At 44.7% G+C, this 18,861-nt stretch overlaps 1 protein-coding gene across 1 annotated transcript in view; it reads right to left on the bottom strand.

The window, feature by feature from the left end:
• Nucleotides 1–18,861, bottom strand: part of KIAA1549L (KIAA1549 like) — a 126,618-nt gene that overhangs the window by 61,258 nt on the left and 46,499 nt on the right. Inside the window, exons 12-13 of the mRNA XM_024752632.1 lie at nucleotides 11,969–12,096; nucleotides 5,295–5,473 (exon numbers count right to left, since the gene is read on the bottom strand). Coding sequence (XP_024608400.1) covers nucleotides 5,295–5,473; nucleotides 11,969–12,096 — 307 coding nt within the window. The remainder of the gene's footprint in view (nucleotides 1–5,294; nucleotides 5,474–11,968; nucleotides 12,097–18,861) is intronic.

Raw genomic sequence — 18,861 nt, 5'->3', positions numbered from 1 at the left:
CCTGTTTGTGTTCTATATTAGACTGCTACAAAACAGCATGTTTGAAGAAAGGATTAGGGGGTTCGAGAAGGCATAAGGTCCAATGGTCTTGGGTTCAGAAACTTGAGGCCCCCGGGACGTGGCACAGGAGCTTCCTCACTGTTGCAGCCAATGCCAACGGGGCACAGAGGGAGGGAAGGGTACAGTTGTCTTACGCCCTTTGTGTCCCTCCTGGACTTGAAAGTCCCCCAGGTAGCAAGGACCCACAGCCTGGGATGCTGGGCTTCTGGCCAGTCGGGCCCATGAATCCCTGACTCACTGCCCATGCTGCTGACGATACTTTAGATTAAGCTCTTTTTCTTCTTAAGGCTCTTCTATTTGGATAATTAACTTAAAATCTGCTAGAACATCAAGACTCCAAAAACGAAGGCCGGCAGTACTCCCTTCTGCTGAGGGAATTGCTCCCCTCTTTCCCCCAGTTCCCCCCACTGTCACAGGTAAGCATAGGAGCAGGGTCCCCACTTGAGCCAAACTTACTTGAAAGCAACACAGGGGAAGAATCTCCTTTTAAAGTCAATCTCTGTCTCTCACTCATTCCCAACTCTTCATGAAATGTTCACCAGAGTTCAGTGGGCTATTATGCAAACACACTCGGGAGGATAATACCGTTGCTTTCAGTCGTTTACGCTCTAATGACGGAGCAGCATAAAGCTGTGGCTAAGGGTATAGGTTCTGGGGACCAGATCAACTGCCTGGTTTAAATCCCAGCTCTGTCGTTCCCTAGCTATGTGACCCTGGGCACGTTACTTAACTTCTCTGTGCCTCAGATTCGTTAGGCGAAGAGGGAGATAATACTGCTGCCCTCGTTGGGCTGTTGTGAGGATTTGCATGAGTTCACATGCATGGCATGCTTGCAACATGACCACCACTGAGAATGACTTTAAAATGTTATTATCGCTAACGTGGGTTGTTTGGGTTTCCTTTACATCTAAGAGTAAGGGAGAGGGAGCTTGACGGAGAGAAGGGGAAGGGGAATGAGTAGCTTTGGGAGCACAGAGCACTAAGGTGAGCAGACGTGGGTGGAGTGGGGCAGTGAGGGGGCTTTGGGCTGAGCAGCATGGGTGCAGCACTGTGGGAGTGGGTGTGCTGGGGCAGGGGCAGCACGAACAAAGGAAGGCAGACAGGCCACAGGCTGCACTGAAGTCTTGGAATGTCCCTGTTCCTTCCTCTTGCCCATGACAGTTACTCTGGTTGCATCCTTTCTGGCTCCTGTTTCAGGAGGGAAAGAGGAAGGGGCAAGCCAGTTGCAAGAAGCAGCCTATAACAATGCAAGCCAACACCTGGGGGCTTTGAGGATTAGATATAGCACTATCTGTGTTTGGCCAACAAGTTGTGGTGAGAGTGTGGTGTTTTATCCAAGCCCATTCGAGGATCCGTGCAGCTAGCTCCGGAGTCATGAGCCTGAGTAACCATAGCCCATCCTCTAAGATAAACTCCCAAATGCCCAGGATGTGGTTCAATGTGCAAGCAGAGACTCCAGTCCTGACACTCCACACTGCTAGGTTATCCTACCAATGAATTCATCCAGTGGTAAGATACGTATCAACCCACGTACAAAGCCCAAGGTTCACTGACACGAGGCTGCATCTTAGATGCTTTATTTTTACAGCATTTGAAGAAACAGACTGAAGGACATATTTTTTCTAACTCTTGCAAAGATCTCCCCAACCTGGGCCCTGATGGTATCTTTAGGTTGGTAGCATCTCACAAATCTTTAATTGTTCCCTCATTCTGCCTGCCACTGAGAAAACCAGTAAAGAGAAGAAGGTAGCATGACATCCTCTGAGCCAGGAATCCATTTCTGGAATCTCTCCTGAAACAACATTCCAAGAGAAGTTCAAAGTCAGAGATGAAAGTTAACATCACCAGTAATCAGACATATCAGTATCAAGTACTTCCTGATGCAATGCCCACGAAAGGCCACAACATTCCCATAGTTACGCCAAAACTTCATAACCTCAATCCAGTCATAAGAAAACACCAGACAAATCCAAATTGAGGGACATTCTACATGGTAACTGGCTTCAAAAGAGTAATGGTCATGAAAGACAAATGGTCTCAAAGAAGGAAACTGTCCCAAACTGGAGGAGACTCAGAAGAAAACTAAATGCCATGTGGGATCCTGGACGGGATTCCAGAACAGGAAAAGGACATGAGCGGGAAAACCGGTGAAATTCAAATGAGATCTGCACATTAGTCAATAGTATTGTACCAATGTTATGTTCTTGGGTTGGATCATTATTCTATGGTTACATAACATGATAACAGTAGGGGTAGCAGGTAAAGAACTAGCTGGGTAAAGGAATTCTCTCTCCTACTACAGCAACTCTTTTGTAAATCTAAAATTATTTTCAAAATAAAAACTTTTTAAAAGTCATGCATGAAAACTAAAACCAAAAATACCTGGTTTGAACAATGGGAGAGTAGTTTCCCAATCAACGGTGCACCTACTCAATCAAGTCATTCACAATGATCGTCAGAAAGACAATAGCAACGTAGCAAATGCTTAAGATACAAGATATAAAGTTGTCTGTCTATGATGAGATTCTAAAATATCATGAGTTTGATCAAAAGCTTGAAGGTGGAAAAAATGAAAACAGAGGATATATTAGGGTAGTGAAGTTACAGTGATCTTTCTTACTTTCTGAACTTTGCTGTTATTATGTTTTCTTTAAAATAATATTTAAAAGAATTACCTATAATTCATAAAAGGGAAATTTATGGCTTTGAGGCTGTACCTTCTTCACTTATACAAGCTGCCCGTAAGAGGAGAAAGAGGAAAATTATAAGACAATCTGTCTCAAATGCCACAAGGCAGTAAATTACAGAGAACAGTTCAGGGCTCCTTTCCAATCCAAATGTCAGCAAGGTCTATTCCTTCAGCTACCAAAGTGTAACATGCATCCACTTCTGGACAGGGAAAATGCTCATCTGTTCTCCTGTGACAGGGTGAGGGGCCTGGCAGAAAAAGGGAGTGGTAAGTTAGATTTAGCCGAGATCTGGAACCTGTCCCCAGGACACTCGCATGGCTAAGCTGGGATGAAAAGATCCAGGCATGGCAGCCATCACCTGGGCCCATACTGGGCAGAGGGTCTTAATGAAGAGCAGTTACCAGTGCGTTAGTGATAACCTCAGAGGCCTCTAATCACTGGGCTTGCATGTCCAGTGGCAGAACTGTTTATAAGGGAAGATTCACTGGCTGTGATTGGCTTTAGGAAGATATACAGGTTCCCACATTATAGGGCCAAAGGGCATAAAGTACACGATCAGTGAATCCTTGCTCATTAGCTGACTAATGATGATGATGACAGTAATAATAACGTACTTGTAGGCTAGGCACTGTTCTAAGTGCTTTACATGTATTAACTCATTTGATCCTCACAACAGTCCCATTGTACAGATGGAGATACTGAGGCACAGATAAATTAACCTGCCTAAGGTCATAAAGATAGTAAGTAGAAGAGCTGGGATTCACATTCTTGCAGCATGGCTGGAGAGTCCATACTCTTTCAAGCACAATGCTTTTTTTTCACTAATGGGCCACAGGAAGTCAAAGAGAGGGAAGGAGCGAGCACTGGACAGGGGGCCGGGGACCTGAGCACCATGCTGTCACAATAACCTGCACTGCAACCTTGAGCAAGCCACCTGAGCCCTCTGGCTTCAGTTGCTTTGTCTAAAAAGAATGAGGTCGGAATAGAAGTGCTCTATAAGTCCACAACCAGTTAAGTTCTTTTTAGTTTTATTTATTTATTTTTGGTCATGGCGCGCGGCCTGTGGGATCTTAGTTCCCCGATCAGGGATCAAACCTGGGCCCACGTCAGTGAAAGCACTGAGTCTTAACCACTGGACTACCAGGGAATTCCCAGTTAAATTCTTTTTAAAAGTTGATGAACCTCAACTCATCACACCTCTGGGCAGTTCGGTCTTTCTGTCCAGAAAACCAGAGGAGCTTCCTGAATCAGGTCTGTAACAGGCTTTTTTTTTTTTTAATTAATTAATTAATTAATTTATTTATTTATTTGCGGTACGCGGGCCTCTCATGTTGTGGCCTCTCCCGTTGCAGAGCACAGGCTCCGGACGCGCAGGCTCAGCGGCCATGGCTCATGGGCCCAGCCGCTCTGCGGCATGTGGGATCTTCCCAGACTGGGGCACGAACCCGTGTCCCCTGCATCGGCAGGTGGACTCTCAATCACTGCGCCACCAGGGAAGCCCTGTAACAGGCTTTTATACGTGGCCCGGATGGGGGATGCAGACAAGCCGCCAAAGTGCGCTTACAATACACAGCTGTAAGGGGCTGTCGCATTGTCCTCCAGGTGTGATGGTAAAGAGACTTCAAAGCTTAGGCAGTCTCCCTCCTGATGCAGGTAACCATAGCTGGGTATAAACTAATGAAGTGAAAAACCAACCTGACAGCTTAACAACAGAGAAAAATATATGAAAGTACGTGTGTGCGTGCATACGTGTGTAATGTATTCACATGCAGGTTCCATATGCATGGCCTTAAAGGATCATAAACACCTTCAGCCCACTGACCATTCTGCTGCAGGAGATGGAGAAACGGCAGATAATTTTTACCCAATTTACTATGTTGCTCTCCTCTAAACTGCCTCTATCAATCTATCTCCATCCATCCATCCACCGACCCATCCATCCATCTATCTGTTTTTCTTTGGTGGAATCATTATTCCCGTGTACATTAATAATCTTCTTCAGACTTAGGGAAATTGGTTAACATCATGATATCCATCGATATCCTCCTGGAAGCAGGCAAAGGGTTGTCTCAAGCTTGCTCAAAGTAGTAAAAGTCATTTCAAAGCCTAGATAGCGGGCCACATCCCGGTCTGGATCTCCTCCGGTCCCCTATCAATTCAAGTGCCTCTCACCACCACTGCAACAGACGTGCCATCCTGACCAGTTTAGTACCAAGAAAGACAGCAGGCTGTGTGGGTGAGCTGCTGGGGAAACAGAATTTCTGATGTTTCTCTTCACAACTACAGTTTTTAAAAAGTTCCCTTTGGGCTTTCTAATGAAGGTAGAAAATGCTCTGAAAACATCACTCAGCAAACTGGTTTGGGGTGACTTGTGCCCTGATTAGTTCTGCTGAGGCCCGCGCATGCAGAGGTAAAAATGACCCCCAGAGCCCCGTACACCTGGATGCAACCTGCACCCAGGACCCCCAGGTGCTACTCCTTAGTCCGCATCCACGGAGGCCTGGCTGCACCCGCTCTCTCCTGCTCTGGTCCTCAGGTGCTCACCTCGCCGTTGAGTACGACCGGCTCCTGGCTCCTGTCCGAGGTGGGGTGCAACACGGGTAGGGCTGTAGGTTTTATTCCGATGAGCTGCACAGACCCAGAAGACGTGTCAAAGGGATCAGCAGCCGCCTTGCCAGAGCTGTCAAAGAGGACGGCTCCTTCCTCTTCGTCGCTCGCCGGCACTAAAGCACAACATAAACACGTTGATTTTCTGGTGTGCGGAAGCTGCGCCACCGTGGGGGAATATATGAGAGGCTCACGCCGAAGGATATGACTTTGCTCAAAATGACCTCAGGAACGACAGTGTCTGGTTCTGTGCCAATGGCTCACTCCTGCCCGTGGCTTTCTTCCATTTTTTTTCTTTTTTTTTTAAGATCTACACTCTTCACCCCTCCACTGGTTTGAATTCAAAAAGTAAAAACCATTCCTTCAGAACTGTGACAGAGCACACTTGAGAAAAAAAAAAGTAAATTTGTTCTCTATGTTTGAGTCGGAGGTGGGAAAAGTGCCATTTGGCCAAACCTGGCAACTATTCTTAAAATATGACAATCGAGAATAACAGCATTCAGTTTAGTCTCTGCCACCAAAGCTACCCATTTTGGCATCATGTGAAGGTCACGAGTCTTCCCTGGTCAACCAGCCACAGCAATTGCTCCTGAAACTTTTTCTTTCTTTCTAAAGACTGCTTCTTCAATGACTAGGGTTTGGTTTCTTTCATGTGACTAAAACAAAAGAAAGTTAAGAAATAACCACCCGAGAAACGAATTCAAAGCTACAGACGACTCCCCTAATTAAGTAGAGCGATTTCCACCTACACTCTGTTGAATTAATTCTCCCCTCTGACAGAGGATTCTGCTGTGATTGCTGAAAGACAGCCATCTGCCTGCGCTTCCACAGCTAAGCTGACGGAGGACGTTGGAGGGCCAGCGGTACCTGGCTGATTTACTTGTTCTTAAAGCACATTCCCATTAAGTAACCATACGAATGACAGTTTATGGAGCATGGCTCGGCAAGAGATAAATTAAGCCTGTTCAAACAACCAAGCCAGCCGGCAATTTAGGAGCAAAATAGGTGTTATATGAAATACGAATGTAATAGAAGTGTATTCATCTTTCCTCCCGTCTCGAGAGATTGGGATGTCATTTAAATTATCGAGAAACATAGTTTGTACCATTCTGTCACTTATCATAATCACAGAAGATTTGTCAAATTAAGCCAAGTAAATTGTTAGTTTGCCATGTGGCTAAAACACCTCAGAGTCTAACCATGGGTTATAATTGGAGTATTTTTGGGTTCTGTGGACTGATTTGTAAATAGCAGGCCACCAAGAAGCCAATGACAGAGGAAAATCTCTATTCAGATGTGTTACCAGAGGCATATATCTTTTTAGAGTGTAGTTTTGCTGGACAATTCTTGCTTTCCTACCATTATCTCCCACCAGACAACTCCTATGAAACCCAGCCTCCAATCCGGCACCCAGTAATTCCTGCCTCCCGATATTCACAACCACATAGGATTAACCTGTGTAACAAAACAGGAAATTGCAGAAATGGCAATGTATCTCTTCCAAGGCTAGGTCGTAAAAAAGCATTGTTGCTTCCACCTTGCTCTCTCTTGGATCACTTCCCTCTAGGGAAAGTCAGCTGGCATGTTATGCAAACACTCAAGGAGCCCTATGGAGACGTCCATGTGGCAAGAAACTGAGACTCCTGACAACAATAATGTGAGTGAGCCATCTTATGAGTGGGTTCTGCAGGCCCGGCGAGGCCTTTGAATGGCTACAGCCCAGGCCAATATCTTGACTGCAACCTCATGAGATACTCTGAACCCAGAGCCACCCAATTAAACCACTTCTGAATTCCTGACCCACAGATACTACGTGAGATAATAAATTTAGATTGTCATTTCGGTTGCTAGATGTTGGGGTAATTTGTTATGCAGTGATAAGTAACCAATACACTTCCTAAACAATGCCCCTCCTCTGAGCTTCCACTCTTGTCCTCCTACCTCTAAAATACACACTCCACCAGCAGCCAGGATGGATTATCTTTTCAAAAGATAACCAGATCACAGCACTCCTCTGATCAGAACCCTCTGAAGGCTTCATCTCTCTCAGAATAAAATCCAGAGTCTTTACTGTGACCTACAAGGTCCTGTACCATGTGGCCCTGGCTACCTTGCTGAGCTCATTTCCTACTTCTTCCCTGAGCCACTCTGCTCCAGCCACAATGGCCGTCTTGAACACAGCAGGCTTGTTCCCACCTCCAGGATTTTGCATTTGCTCTTTCCCCAGCTCTTTACATGCCTAGTTCCCTCTTATTTTTCAAGTTTCAGCTTAAAAAAGACTTTCCTTATCCACCAATCTAAAAAAAACTCACCTCATCACTCTGTTGTATTTTCTTCAATGCATTTATCACTATTGGTTTGTTGTATTGATTTAATCGGCTCCCACCCCCTGCCACTAGAATAGAAGAGCTAAACTCTTGCCCATCTTTTTAAAGGCTCATGCCTTTGCATTTAGCAATGTCTCACATGCAGTTGGCTTTCAGTAGGGATTTGCTGAATAAATGAATGAAGGAATGACTAAAATTTCCTGACTTGGAAAAAGAGGTGCTGTTAGTACCTGCAGAACAATTAAACATGTAAAAGTTAACCATTCCGAGGTTGAAGAGATGATACCTAGCATTCTTATTGCTTCTGGGTTGTGACACCCTTAATCCTCACCCCGTGGAGGGAAAGGGGGGAGCATAACTATAATGGGACAGGAAAAGAACACCCTAGAAACTGTATAAACTGCAGTTCCTTTCCACTATCACTCAAAGTCATATATTCAGATTTGCAAAATAATTCCTCTAGGTTTCTTTAAGAGCAAAATAGTTATCCTCCCCCCAAAAGGACTGTATGGAAAAACTACATTAAAAGGCATTGCATTAAATATTAATACATTAAAATGTTATGTGAGTACAGCAGGTTCGTGGGAATATTTAAAGCGTAATTTGTCCCTAAAGAAAAAAGCATGGGACAATGCTAAAGAAAAGGGCTATAGTGAAATTGAGGAAGTATCCTAGAACATCATCACATCATCACAGTAAATGCCACCAGGCATCCACCCTGTATCTATTTGTGTTTTATTTGCATTGCTGGTGTGAACTTCAGTATATCAGGCTGGAAAGGGAGATTTCATTTCTTTATGTTTGAACTGGCATGGGGAGAACCTTCCCATGTGAAGCAGAAAATGCTCTTAAACCATTTTCTTTTGGGGGAATCTTTATTAAAGCTCAAAGACAAATAATTTACAACTAGAATCACTGCCCTCTGGTGTTGCTTATCAAATAATAAGTGAGTCTTCATCTCACTGGCAAGGCAAAGAAAGAATAAACTGAAACTGTTTTGGGGCTAATATTTCTGACAAATCCTCAAGGGCTCCTACTAAGAAAGTAGTGATTCATCCTCCAAGCTCTCTGATGCTTGTCCTCCTCCTGTCCCACCTGCCCCACGACAACTAGGAGGCAAGGTGTGATGAGATTCTGAAACCTGGTGGTGAAATCTTGGTGTCTTAAAGGAAGGTGCGCCCTTAAGGGTTTATGGCGGTTCTTTCTTCTAAATGACTGAAGGTACAAATCCGTAGTGTTCTCACCTTGAACTCATTGTTAACTCTTTCCTGGAAAACACTCTTTCTAAGGTGACATTGGTTTGGGTTCAGAAGTTTAAGCATCTGTATTTAGTTGAGAGAATGCCAAATTGTTTTGCTTTCAAAATCCTAGCTCTCGGCATCTATCTTTCCCACTTATATTTAAACGTCACCTTGAAACAGACTCTAAAACTGCCTGCAGTTATGGTAACTAACAAGGCCATTGTGCTATAAGGACCTCCCCCTCACCCACCCCCAGCCATGTTGCTAGTGGAATAGTGTCTTTTCCTTTTAAAGTTCTTATCTTCACAAAAAAGTAGAAAATTAGAAGCTACATATGCAACAAACCTGGTGGAAAACAAGAAGAGTTTTAGAATGACAGCCTGGTACATGAACATTTATTAATTAACCTCAGTAACCCTAACCTCTAGAATGGATACTAAGCCATAAAAACAACTTCTGATTATTCCGCACCAAGAGAATAATCTATTCTCAGAGGCTACATTCACACAATCAAGTACTTTTTGCAAGCTGACAATGTGATGGAACTACACCTTTTAGTTCTTCCACAATTCCATTCAACGTTATTTCTTTTCCTCCCTTCCTTCCTTTCTTCCTTCTCTCCCTCCCTCCTTCCTTCCCTTCTCCTTCTGTTCATCTTCTAATCCAATAAAATATGCTATTGATATTTTTGGTGAACTCTAACCTAGTATTGTGATAAAGGGGGGCCCTGTGATTAAAAAAAAAGGACAAGTGTAGGTTCCACTGAAGGTCCAGTCTAGAATTCTGATGTGCTTCAGCATCTGTTGAATTTTACATCAAATGAGTTGGTCCTCTTATTTCTATTTGAAATGTTCAAAGTGAAACTTCACTGAACGAGAACGTTGGGGCAAAGAGAAGTGACCAAGTCTGAAAATTCACTGGGTTTACCTCTGGCAAAAATAAAATGCAATGAAGCACGGTAAACTTGGAGAAAGGATGGCTTTCTAATAAAACAAACACGTTAAGACCTCAACCTGGCACAGTAATTGCATTTTATTCACGCACCCGGCTGTTGTTCTTTCTGAACCTGATATTTAAATAATCAAAGTGACCTAAACAGAATGAGAAGGCAGGTAGAGAGGGTGGGAAAACAAGAACAGGCAGGTCAGTGGGAACATTTAGGGAAGTCAATGCCTCACCAGCTGGGTGGGGAGTGATGGGGTCTGAAACTGACCCCGCCCCCTCCTCTTCTACAGATTAAATGCAGGGCACGGGGAAAGGCATCATCTTGTCAGTGGGTATTTACTGACAGAGGAGTCTGTATATTGCATATTTTTAAGCAAGAAAAAGGGCACAGAACAGTGTGTACATTGATCCCATTGCACAAAGTAAAATAAGGCAATACAACAAAAAACATGTGTTGATACATGTGAAGATACATGTGTGTTGTCATATGCATAGTAAAAAAGTCTGAGAGAGACACACATTGAGTTATTCAAGGCCATTTGAGGACTGGGGTGGGTGATGGGGTATCTGGGGGAGGATGGAATTTGACTCGACTTTATACATTTCCTGGAAGAATATAAAGGAAGGAGGGAAGGAGGGAAGGAGGGGTGTGATGGGAGTAGGGGGGGCATCTCGGTTAGAGGCAATGGCAGTCACCGCAGTTGGTTAAAACAACCTTCCCCTATGGCTTCACTGCATTGCCTCTGGGTTGCCTCACTCCCTCTGACCACCTTCCTTAGCATCTCACTCTGGGAGGAAAGAGGAGAAAGTGGCTAAGTTCACATCTCCCTTTATAAGCCACAGCTCCTGTGGCCCGCTGTGAGCTGCCTTGGCAGACTGCCGACGGGCAGAATTTCTGGTGGTCCCGCGTAGGGTGATATTCCAGGAAAACCCCACAGGTCACACCCTGATTCTGGTGTGGAAAGCACAATCTCTGTGTGGCATGGGGGGGATCAGGAAAAGAAAAAATGTAAGAATCAAATCAGTTTGACAGTTTAAAGAAATGCTTTATACAATGGTTGGAAATGGGAACAGGGACCACATTTTCCATGCAGAAGACAAATGCATTGTGCCATTCTTTCTTTTTTGGTCAGAAAAAAGAAAGAAGTCAGTGACGTTCGAAAACAAAAGAATATTCTGGCACTAGTTTCAAGGGAGAGTCCTGAACCACACTTCATCAGATTCCTGTACGAGGGAAGCACAGCTAACCAGAGTGCCAGATGGTTTGCCTTTTCGCCCAGCATTTCTGTAGGACTCCACCTACAGCCCTTTGATATCCAAAAGGAATTTTCCCTGATCTGAGTAGCGGCACTTTAGGAAGCCAGCATCACACACAGAAGGACCGAGTGGAGACGAGGCTCAGAACAAAAGTGGGATGAGGAGGAAGGAGGCTGCACAATGAGGTCTAAGAGGTGAGATCTCCAGGTAGTGCCACAGCACGCTAAGGCAGCACTGACAACTTGGAAATAACCCCCAACACCAATCCTTTATAGGTGGTGAAAAGATCTGCACGAGGGAGAAACTAAACGGTTAAGTTTCCCTGGAGCATAAAGACAACCTCAGGCTGATTTTTATGATGAGAGATTTATTACTGTCTTGATTTTCCTGGGAGAGGTGGATTTGTAATATCTGGACTCACTGGCACAGACTGAAGCCCTGAAACTTATCAAGCGAGTCAGGGCAAGAAAATGAGGGGACTCTCCCAAGACAAGCAGCCTTTCAGAAACCTGCCACCCTCGTGGACCTGGTGCTACAAACCAAGGCAATTCACCCCCAAATGAGAAAAATCTCTAAGCAAACATCAGCTCAATCTGTATAGGGTTTTTCTCAGGCCCTGCACAATTCCATAAGCACAGAGGGCAGACAAAGTGAAACAGAGTAATTCAGGCAAGGGCGTAAGGCACTACTACCTCAAGAGGTAGGTAGGACCTTTCCGAGACACAGTAGAGAGAAGAGTGGGCGGTGGTTTGAAGCACACTGGTGTGCGAGCCTGTGCACGTCTGTGCGTGCACGTGTGCACTGGGCTTGGGGATGCTGCTTGGCAGGGAAGGCTTCTCACCATTTCTCTTCCATGCCTCCTCCTTTGTCACTTTCTGCTGTGCCATTACATTCTGGGGTGAGCGCCTCCCCGAGCTGGGCTTCCCTGATTCGTTGCTGATGACAGAGCCATTCTCACTGGGCGACCTGCTGGAGGTAACCATAGCAACAGGGAGACGGTAAGTTTCAACTAGAGCAGCCTCCTCTCAAGGTTATTTTATTCGCACAGTGTGTGTCTGCAGCCTTTCATTCCGGTTTTATCCACAGAGAAGACACGATACAGGAAAAGGAAAAAAACACACCCAACACACAGCATGGGTTAAGGACCTGGCTGTTGTGAAGTGTGTTTACCAGTGCTGGGCTCCTCAGAGAAGTTCAATGAGCGCAGCGCTCCATTCCCATCTCTTTTTCATGAACCCCCAGTGACCAGGGACAAGACAGCGATGGCGTTTGGAAGCGTGTGCCCTCTCTTTAAAACGCGGCACTTTGGATAGTGTTGCGGGGTGTCTGATTCACATGGCATCTTGAGGGACATGCGTAAAACATCGTTCTCTTCGGCTGGTCTCTTTACAGAATAGAGCTTGACTCCTAAAGATTAAGTCACTCAAGCTAACTGGCAACCACTTACATTTGAATCTACCAATTCGAACTATTCGTTCATTCAGGAAAGGCTTTATGTGCACCTCGTCTGTGGATTTGTGTCAGGTATACAGGTATATAGCGATATGAAGACACCACCCAGGTTCTCCAAAAGCTCCCCACCACGAGCCCCTACCATGTGCCAAGGACTGTGCTGAATGCTTCCAAACTGTTAATGCATCCTTATGACAACTCACTGACGTGGTGACTGTCACCTTTGTTAGCAAGTGAGGAATTTCAGGAGGCCAGGTGTTTTGTCCAGGACAGAGTTGGGAGTGGCGAATCCGCCCTGGAAGCCAGGGCTCCCCCTGCGGGTAGGAGCTTTCGCCACAGGCCAGAGCCCCTTCCCTTTCTGTCTCCTACAATGTCCCAGATGAGGCAGGCCTTACACAGGGCAAGCCACAGGGCCTTCTCGCCTTCCATTGGGGCCACTCACTGGTGTTCTGGAACCTGTGGGAAAATGGGCTCTTGGGAACCCCTGCTAAGGCTCATGCTCCTTGGATCACATCAGCCTGTGGGTGGGCTGAGCTAAAGACCCACTGCCTTCTCCTCTGTGGGAGACAATCAGGAAGCAGCTATGCAGAGGTTCACCAAATCCCTTGTTGTTCTGATGTCAGTTGTCCAAATTCAGCACCTACTGGCATCTGGCCCCTATAATGGAAAATTGACTGGAATAAAATGCAGCCCTTCAGAAGACCTACATAGACATTTCTCCAGAGAAGACACACAGATGGCCAAGAGGCACATGAAAAGCTGCTCAACATCACTAATTATTAGAGAAATGCAAATCAAAACTACAATGAGGTATCACCTCACACCAGTTAGAATGGGCATCATCAGAAAATCTACAAACAACAAATGCTGGAGAGGGTGTGGAGAAAAGGGAACCCTCTTGTACTGTTGGTGGGAATGTAAATTGATACAGCCACTATGGAGAACAGTATGGAGGTTCCTTAAAAAACTAAACATAGAATTACCATATGATCCAGCAATCCCACTACTGGGCATATATCTAGAGAAAACCATAATTCAAAAAGACACATGCACCCCAGTGTTCATTGCAGCACTATTTACAATAGCCAGGTCATGGAAACAACTTAAATGCCCATCGACAGATGAATGGATAAAGAAGATGTGGCACATATATACAATGGAATATTACTCGGCCATAAAAAGGAACGAAATTGGGTCATTTGTAGAGATGTGGACGGAGACTGTCATACAGAGTGAAGTAAGTCAGAAAGAGAAAAACAAATATCGTATATTAATGCATACATGTGGAATCTAGAAAAATGATACAGATGAACCGGTTTGCAGGGCAGAAATAGAGACACGGATGTAGAGAACAAACGTATGGACACCAAGGGGGGAAAGCGGGGGGTGGGGGTGGTGGGATGAATTGGGAGATTGGGATTGACATATATACACTAATATGTATAAAATAGACAACTAATAAGAACCTGCTGTATAAAGAAATAAAATAAAATTCAAAAAAAAATGCAGCCCTTGACCCGTAAGTAAGCAGCTTCTTAGGTGGAAGCCGCGTATCCTGGTGGATGCTCCTCTACCTCCTCCTCCCAAACCCCCTCTCATCCTCCGGGAATTTGGGATTCTCAGTCCTGTACACTTCTGTGCACTTTAGCACCCTGAAAACCACGCACAATGAAAGTGCCCGCTCACAACCGTGGGATAAGGCAGAATCAGCCACGAGCGTTCCACAGAGCACCGCCGGAGCCACGGGAGATGCTCCCCGCCAAGGATGCACAGACAAGCACGAGTCTGGGAGATGTCAATCACTATACTCCCTCTTTGGATATTCCTACAGCACATCAGCATATCAAAAGCTCTCATCAGTCCTGTCAGAAAGAGACTCATCTTGTTGTGTTTAATTCAGCACTTCCCAGTTTGTTTGGCCACAATCTCTTTCACCATAAAAGCAATACAAAGAACGTAGTTCAGGAAAATATGAATGAGGCATTGACTATTTGATCACTGAGTGCTGGGTGTGCAGACACACACACACCTTTGGATCGTTTTCAGAACCTCACAGTTAATGGCCCCTACTCTTCCAACCGGCTTCCTTGACACAACGAGGCTTTCACTGAGGTCCCGAAGGAAAGGCTCCTAGCAACCTACCTCACGTGCACAAAATATTTAATGGTTTTTGTAGCGTTTGCGTACCCTTTCCCTCATTTGATCCTGAAACGATTTGCTGGCTATTACTCTGGCTCCGAGGAAAGGTATGAATGAACACATTTCTGGAGGGGAAAAAAAAAACCCAGCTCGGCTTTATTCTTTGCATCAGCTTATAGACTTATGTTTACATGGACCCGTCAACTCAGAATTTCTGATCAAAAACAGAGAGTGAGATCTACGTACGTGCGTGTGTGTGTGTGTGTGTCCACTCATGACAGTAACAAAATGTCTTTGAAATAAGTGTCCCTTGAGAGGTTGCAGTTTAAGTCTATTGAACTCAATAGTCCCCATTCTGAGTATGGGTGCACATGGATCCTGGAAGAACAATCTTGGGGGTGGGGATTAATCAACCGCTGAACAATCATGACCAATCACTGCACTGAAGTACCCATTGCGAATGGCTGTTGCTTCTCTATCCTTGCTCATTAATCCCAGTCATGGAACAACAAAATAGCCATCGCCAAAAGCCTACATAAGGAAAAGGACCTGAAACATCATCTGGTTGTCTGCAAGTGGCTGAATCTTCATTTTTCCTTCAGTTTTAAAACAAATTTTTTAAAGATATCTTAATGACCACCAGATCACTGGCTTCCCCTATTTTTCACCTGCACAACTTTTTGGACCATCTAACGGCCCCATTCTGAAGGGTCATGCGGTCCTGCTCTAGCGGAAATGAGGAAACTGAAGTGGCAAGTTGAGGAAGCTAGAAACATAGATGCGTGATGGGCTTGCTCTTGGATGTGGCATCCTAAAATCTTCCCAAATGATCAGAGATTCCTGTGATCAACTGAACTTGAACAGAGGTGATGTATCTCCCACAGCTATGGCAATGATATAGCCAGTCTTTAATAAAAGTATATCGTTATGGTAAAATTATGAAGCAAATGGAGAAATCATTCAATAGGGTAGGCATTGTTTTCTTTACTTGTTTCATAAGCTAATATTTCTTAATAAAAATCTGAGGTTAAGTATTTAAATTTGATTAGCAAGAGTAGAGACTCCTTGCAAATTCAAGAAACAAAATAGCTTGTTCTAAAACAATTTTTTTAAAAGAAATCTTTGCACAATTTAAACCACTCAACTAGAATGGGTGGAAAAGTTTCTATTCTTCCTGGCAGTGCAGTACAATGTTAATATTCTAATTTTAGTAATTCTATTTATCTCTTTTCAGTGTCCTCTAAATAGGTGATAAGCTGTTAACATGCCTTTACGGTGGTACTTGGCAAAGATCATGAGAATAATTACTATAGATAATACTACTTGCCAGTCAACTCAGATAAATCATCCATTGCTTCTCTGTATGTTTCAACTTCATGCTGGGGTGGACTGCTGCAGTTAAGGTCCCAATTTGTTCACACCTCCCAGTAACCAAGCTTAGGGTAGTCCCCTCCCACACTGACTCTGGACTTGACTATGTGTTTTGCTTTGGCCAGCAGGACAGGAGCAAACATGATAAAAGCAGAGACTTGAAGCTTGTTTGGGGCTTCTTTTCTTACTGCTCCTGGAACCCTGTAACCACCTTGTGAGAAAGTCAGTGCTAGCCTGCTGGAGGGTTCAAGACCACATGTCAAGAGGTCCCAGTTATCTGGCCACCCCAGACAAGGCTGTCATCAACAAGCCAGCCCAGCAGGCCTTCCACCTGACTAAAGATGCATGAGTGAGCCCAGCTGAGATCAGCCAAGCCTAGTTCAGACTAGAAGAACAACCCAGCGGAGCTCAGCCTGAACTGCTGACCCACCAAAAACCATGAGCTAAATAAATGGTTGTTGTTTTAAGCTGATAAGCTTTAGAGTGGTTTGTTAGAGGGCAACAGATAATTAACCCACATGCCCTCAACATTCTTTCCCACACAAGCTGAAATCCATCCCTGTTTCTCTGTACCTCTTTCTTAAGTACCAATATCTCCTAGAGAAAAGCACAGAGCCTTGCTGCTTGACTCCAATGCAAAATTTATATATTTGATACAAACAATCCTTCCTTCCTCCTGCAACGACTCCCTTCTCTTGGCTTCTCAGATTCCACTCTTGCTTCGCTCTCCTTGTGCCTTTCTTACTGATGCTTTTCAGACTCTTTTGCTGATCCATCTTCATTATCTGGACCTCTAATCATTGCAATGTCCCAGGGGTCAGTTCTTTGATTTCTTCTCTAGCTACACTCTCCTAGGTGCCCATCTAGTCTCAGAGCTTTTTATAACCAAACGCTGACAGCTCCTACATTTGTATTTCTACTCTGGACCTCTCCTCTGAACTCCAGACTCATGTGGTTAACGGAGCTCTCAACATCTCCACTTGCATGTCTCATGAGCATCTCAAACTTAACATACCCACATCCATACTCTTGATCGTCCCCTACGAACTTCTCCTCCAGTCTTCCCCAGCACAATAAACGGCAAATTCATCCCTCTCTATTTCCATACCCCACAACAATCTATCAGCAAATCTTGTCAGTCCTTCCTTCTAAACATCTCTAGAACCCAATCACTTCTTCCACTCTTGCAATAGCTTCCTAATGGGTCTCTCTGCTTCTATTCTGCTTCTCTACAGTCTATTTCCACACGGCAGCCATAGTGAACCTTTAAAATTGCAAGTCACATCCCATCACTGTTCCTCTCAAAACCTTCCAATGACCTCTGATCTTTATTCACAACAAAATCTCAAGTCCTGACTTTGGTCTATAAAGCCTGACACGCTCAACCCCAGGCAGCTCCTCTGGCCCACCTGCTACCACGTCCCCCCTCGTTCATATCAGCCTCTTTGGCCTTCGTGCTCTTCCTTAAGCAAGTCAAGAAGTTCCCTCCCCTGGGCTTTGTACACACCGTTCCATCTGCTTGGCAAGTTTTTCTGCAAGATAACCTCAAGGCTCACACATCATTTCAATCAGGTCTTCCTCAAATGTCACTTTATCAGAGAGGCCTTCCCCAACTTCCTGCTAAAATAGCCTCATGTTCCCCTCTCCAACTCTGCATTCCCTTATCATGCTTTGGTTTTCTTCTTTGTACTCATCACCGCCCAACCTCCTATATTTCTATTTCTCTATTTGTTTATTGTCTATCTCTCCCTACCAAATTGTAAGCACCACGGGAGTAGGAACTTTGTCTTGTTTGCTGCAGTATCCCTAGTGCCTAGGAGACAGCAAGCAATCGATAAATATGTTAGGTGAAGGGAGGGAAGGAGGGAGAGAGGATGTAGCTTTTCCAGCCGCCACTGTGGTCCCAGGCAAGGCTGGCAATGGGAGCTGGTTTAACCAGACAACAGGGCTGGCCAGAGTTCATTACCTCTTTGTGAGCCTATTGCAAAGTCCTAACAAGCTCCTGCCCTCTAGCCTAACCTCTCCCATCTATCATCCACATTGCCGCTGGAGTAGCCTTTCTAAGATACAGGCTGGACATCGCTGTCTCCCTGAAGAACTTTCAGTGCCTTACCAATGCCTAGAGAATAAAGGTCAAACTCCTTAGGCTGGCAGTTAAGACCCTCCACAGTTTTCATCTATCTTCTGGTTTAATCTTTCACTATAACCCAAGCACTGTGAGCTCTAAGCCCCAGAGACACTCATTATTAAGTGAGCATGGATGTCCGTATCTCTCCTGGCTCTGCCAGCCTGGATGCCTTTATCTCTTCCCACCTACGGGCATCCCACTTGCCCTTCAAGGCTTGGCTACAACATAACCTCCTCCACGACGTTTTCCCTCATCAGAATTAAATTCTTCCTCCTCTCTTTTCCCCAGGACTTGGTTCAGACTCCACTGTGGGCACCTGCCCATCACGTTCGGTATTCCAGCAATTTCTTTCTGTCTTTCCATCAGGAGATGCTCGGGGTCAGGAATCAATCTTAAACCTTTTTGTAGTCCTCCCAATGCCTGTCAAAGTGCTCTGTTCATAGTAAAAACTCAATAAATGGTTTTTGAACTAAAATCACAAGCTCTATAGAGAAATTGCCAGATAAAATACAAGTATCCTGAACCAAAGGCACTGCTCTTGAGATAAATTAAAGATATAAGTGTGACATCAGTGCCAAAGTTGTTACAAGAAGTATAAGAGCGAAACCTCTTCCGTTGTGGTTGATCAGTCATCTAAAACCTTA

Source organism: Neophocaena asiaeorientalis, unplaced genomic scaffold, assembly GCF_003031525.2.
Source record: "Neophocaena asiaeorientalis asiaeorientalis breed wild unplaced genomic scaffold, Neophocaena_asiaeorientalis_V1.1 scaffold196, whole genome shotgun sequence".
Classification (NCBI taxonomy): domain Eukaryota; kingdom Metazoa; phylum Chordata; class Mammalia; order Artiodactyla; family Phocoenidae; genus Neophocaena; species Neophocaena asiaeorientalis.
The sequence above is the reverse complement of the archived record's forward strand: the minus strand, read 5'-3'. Positions and strand labels throughout refer to the sequence as shown.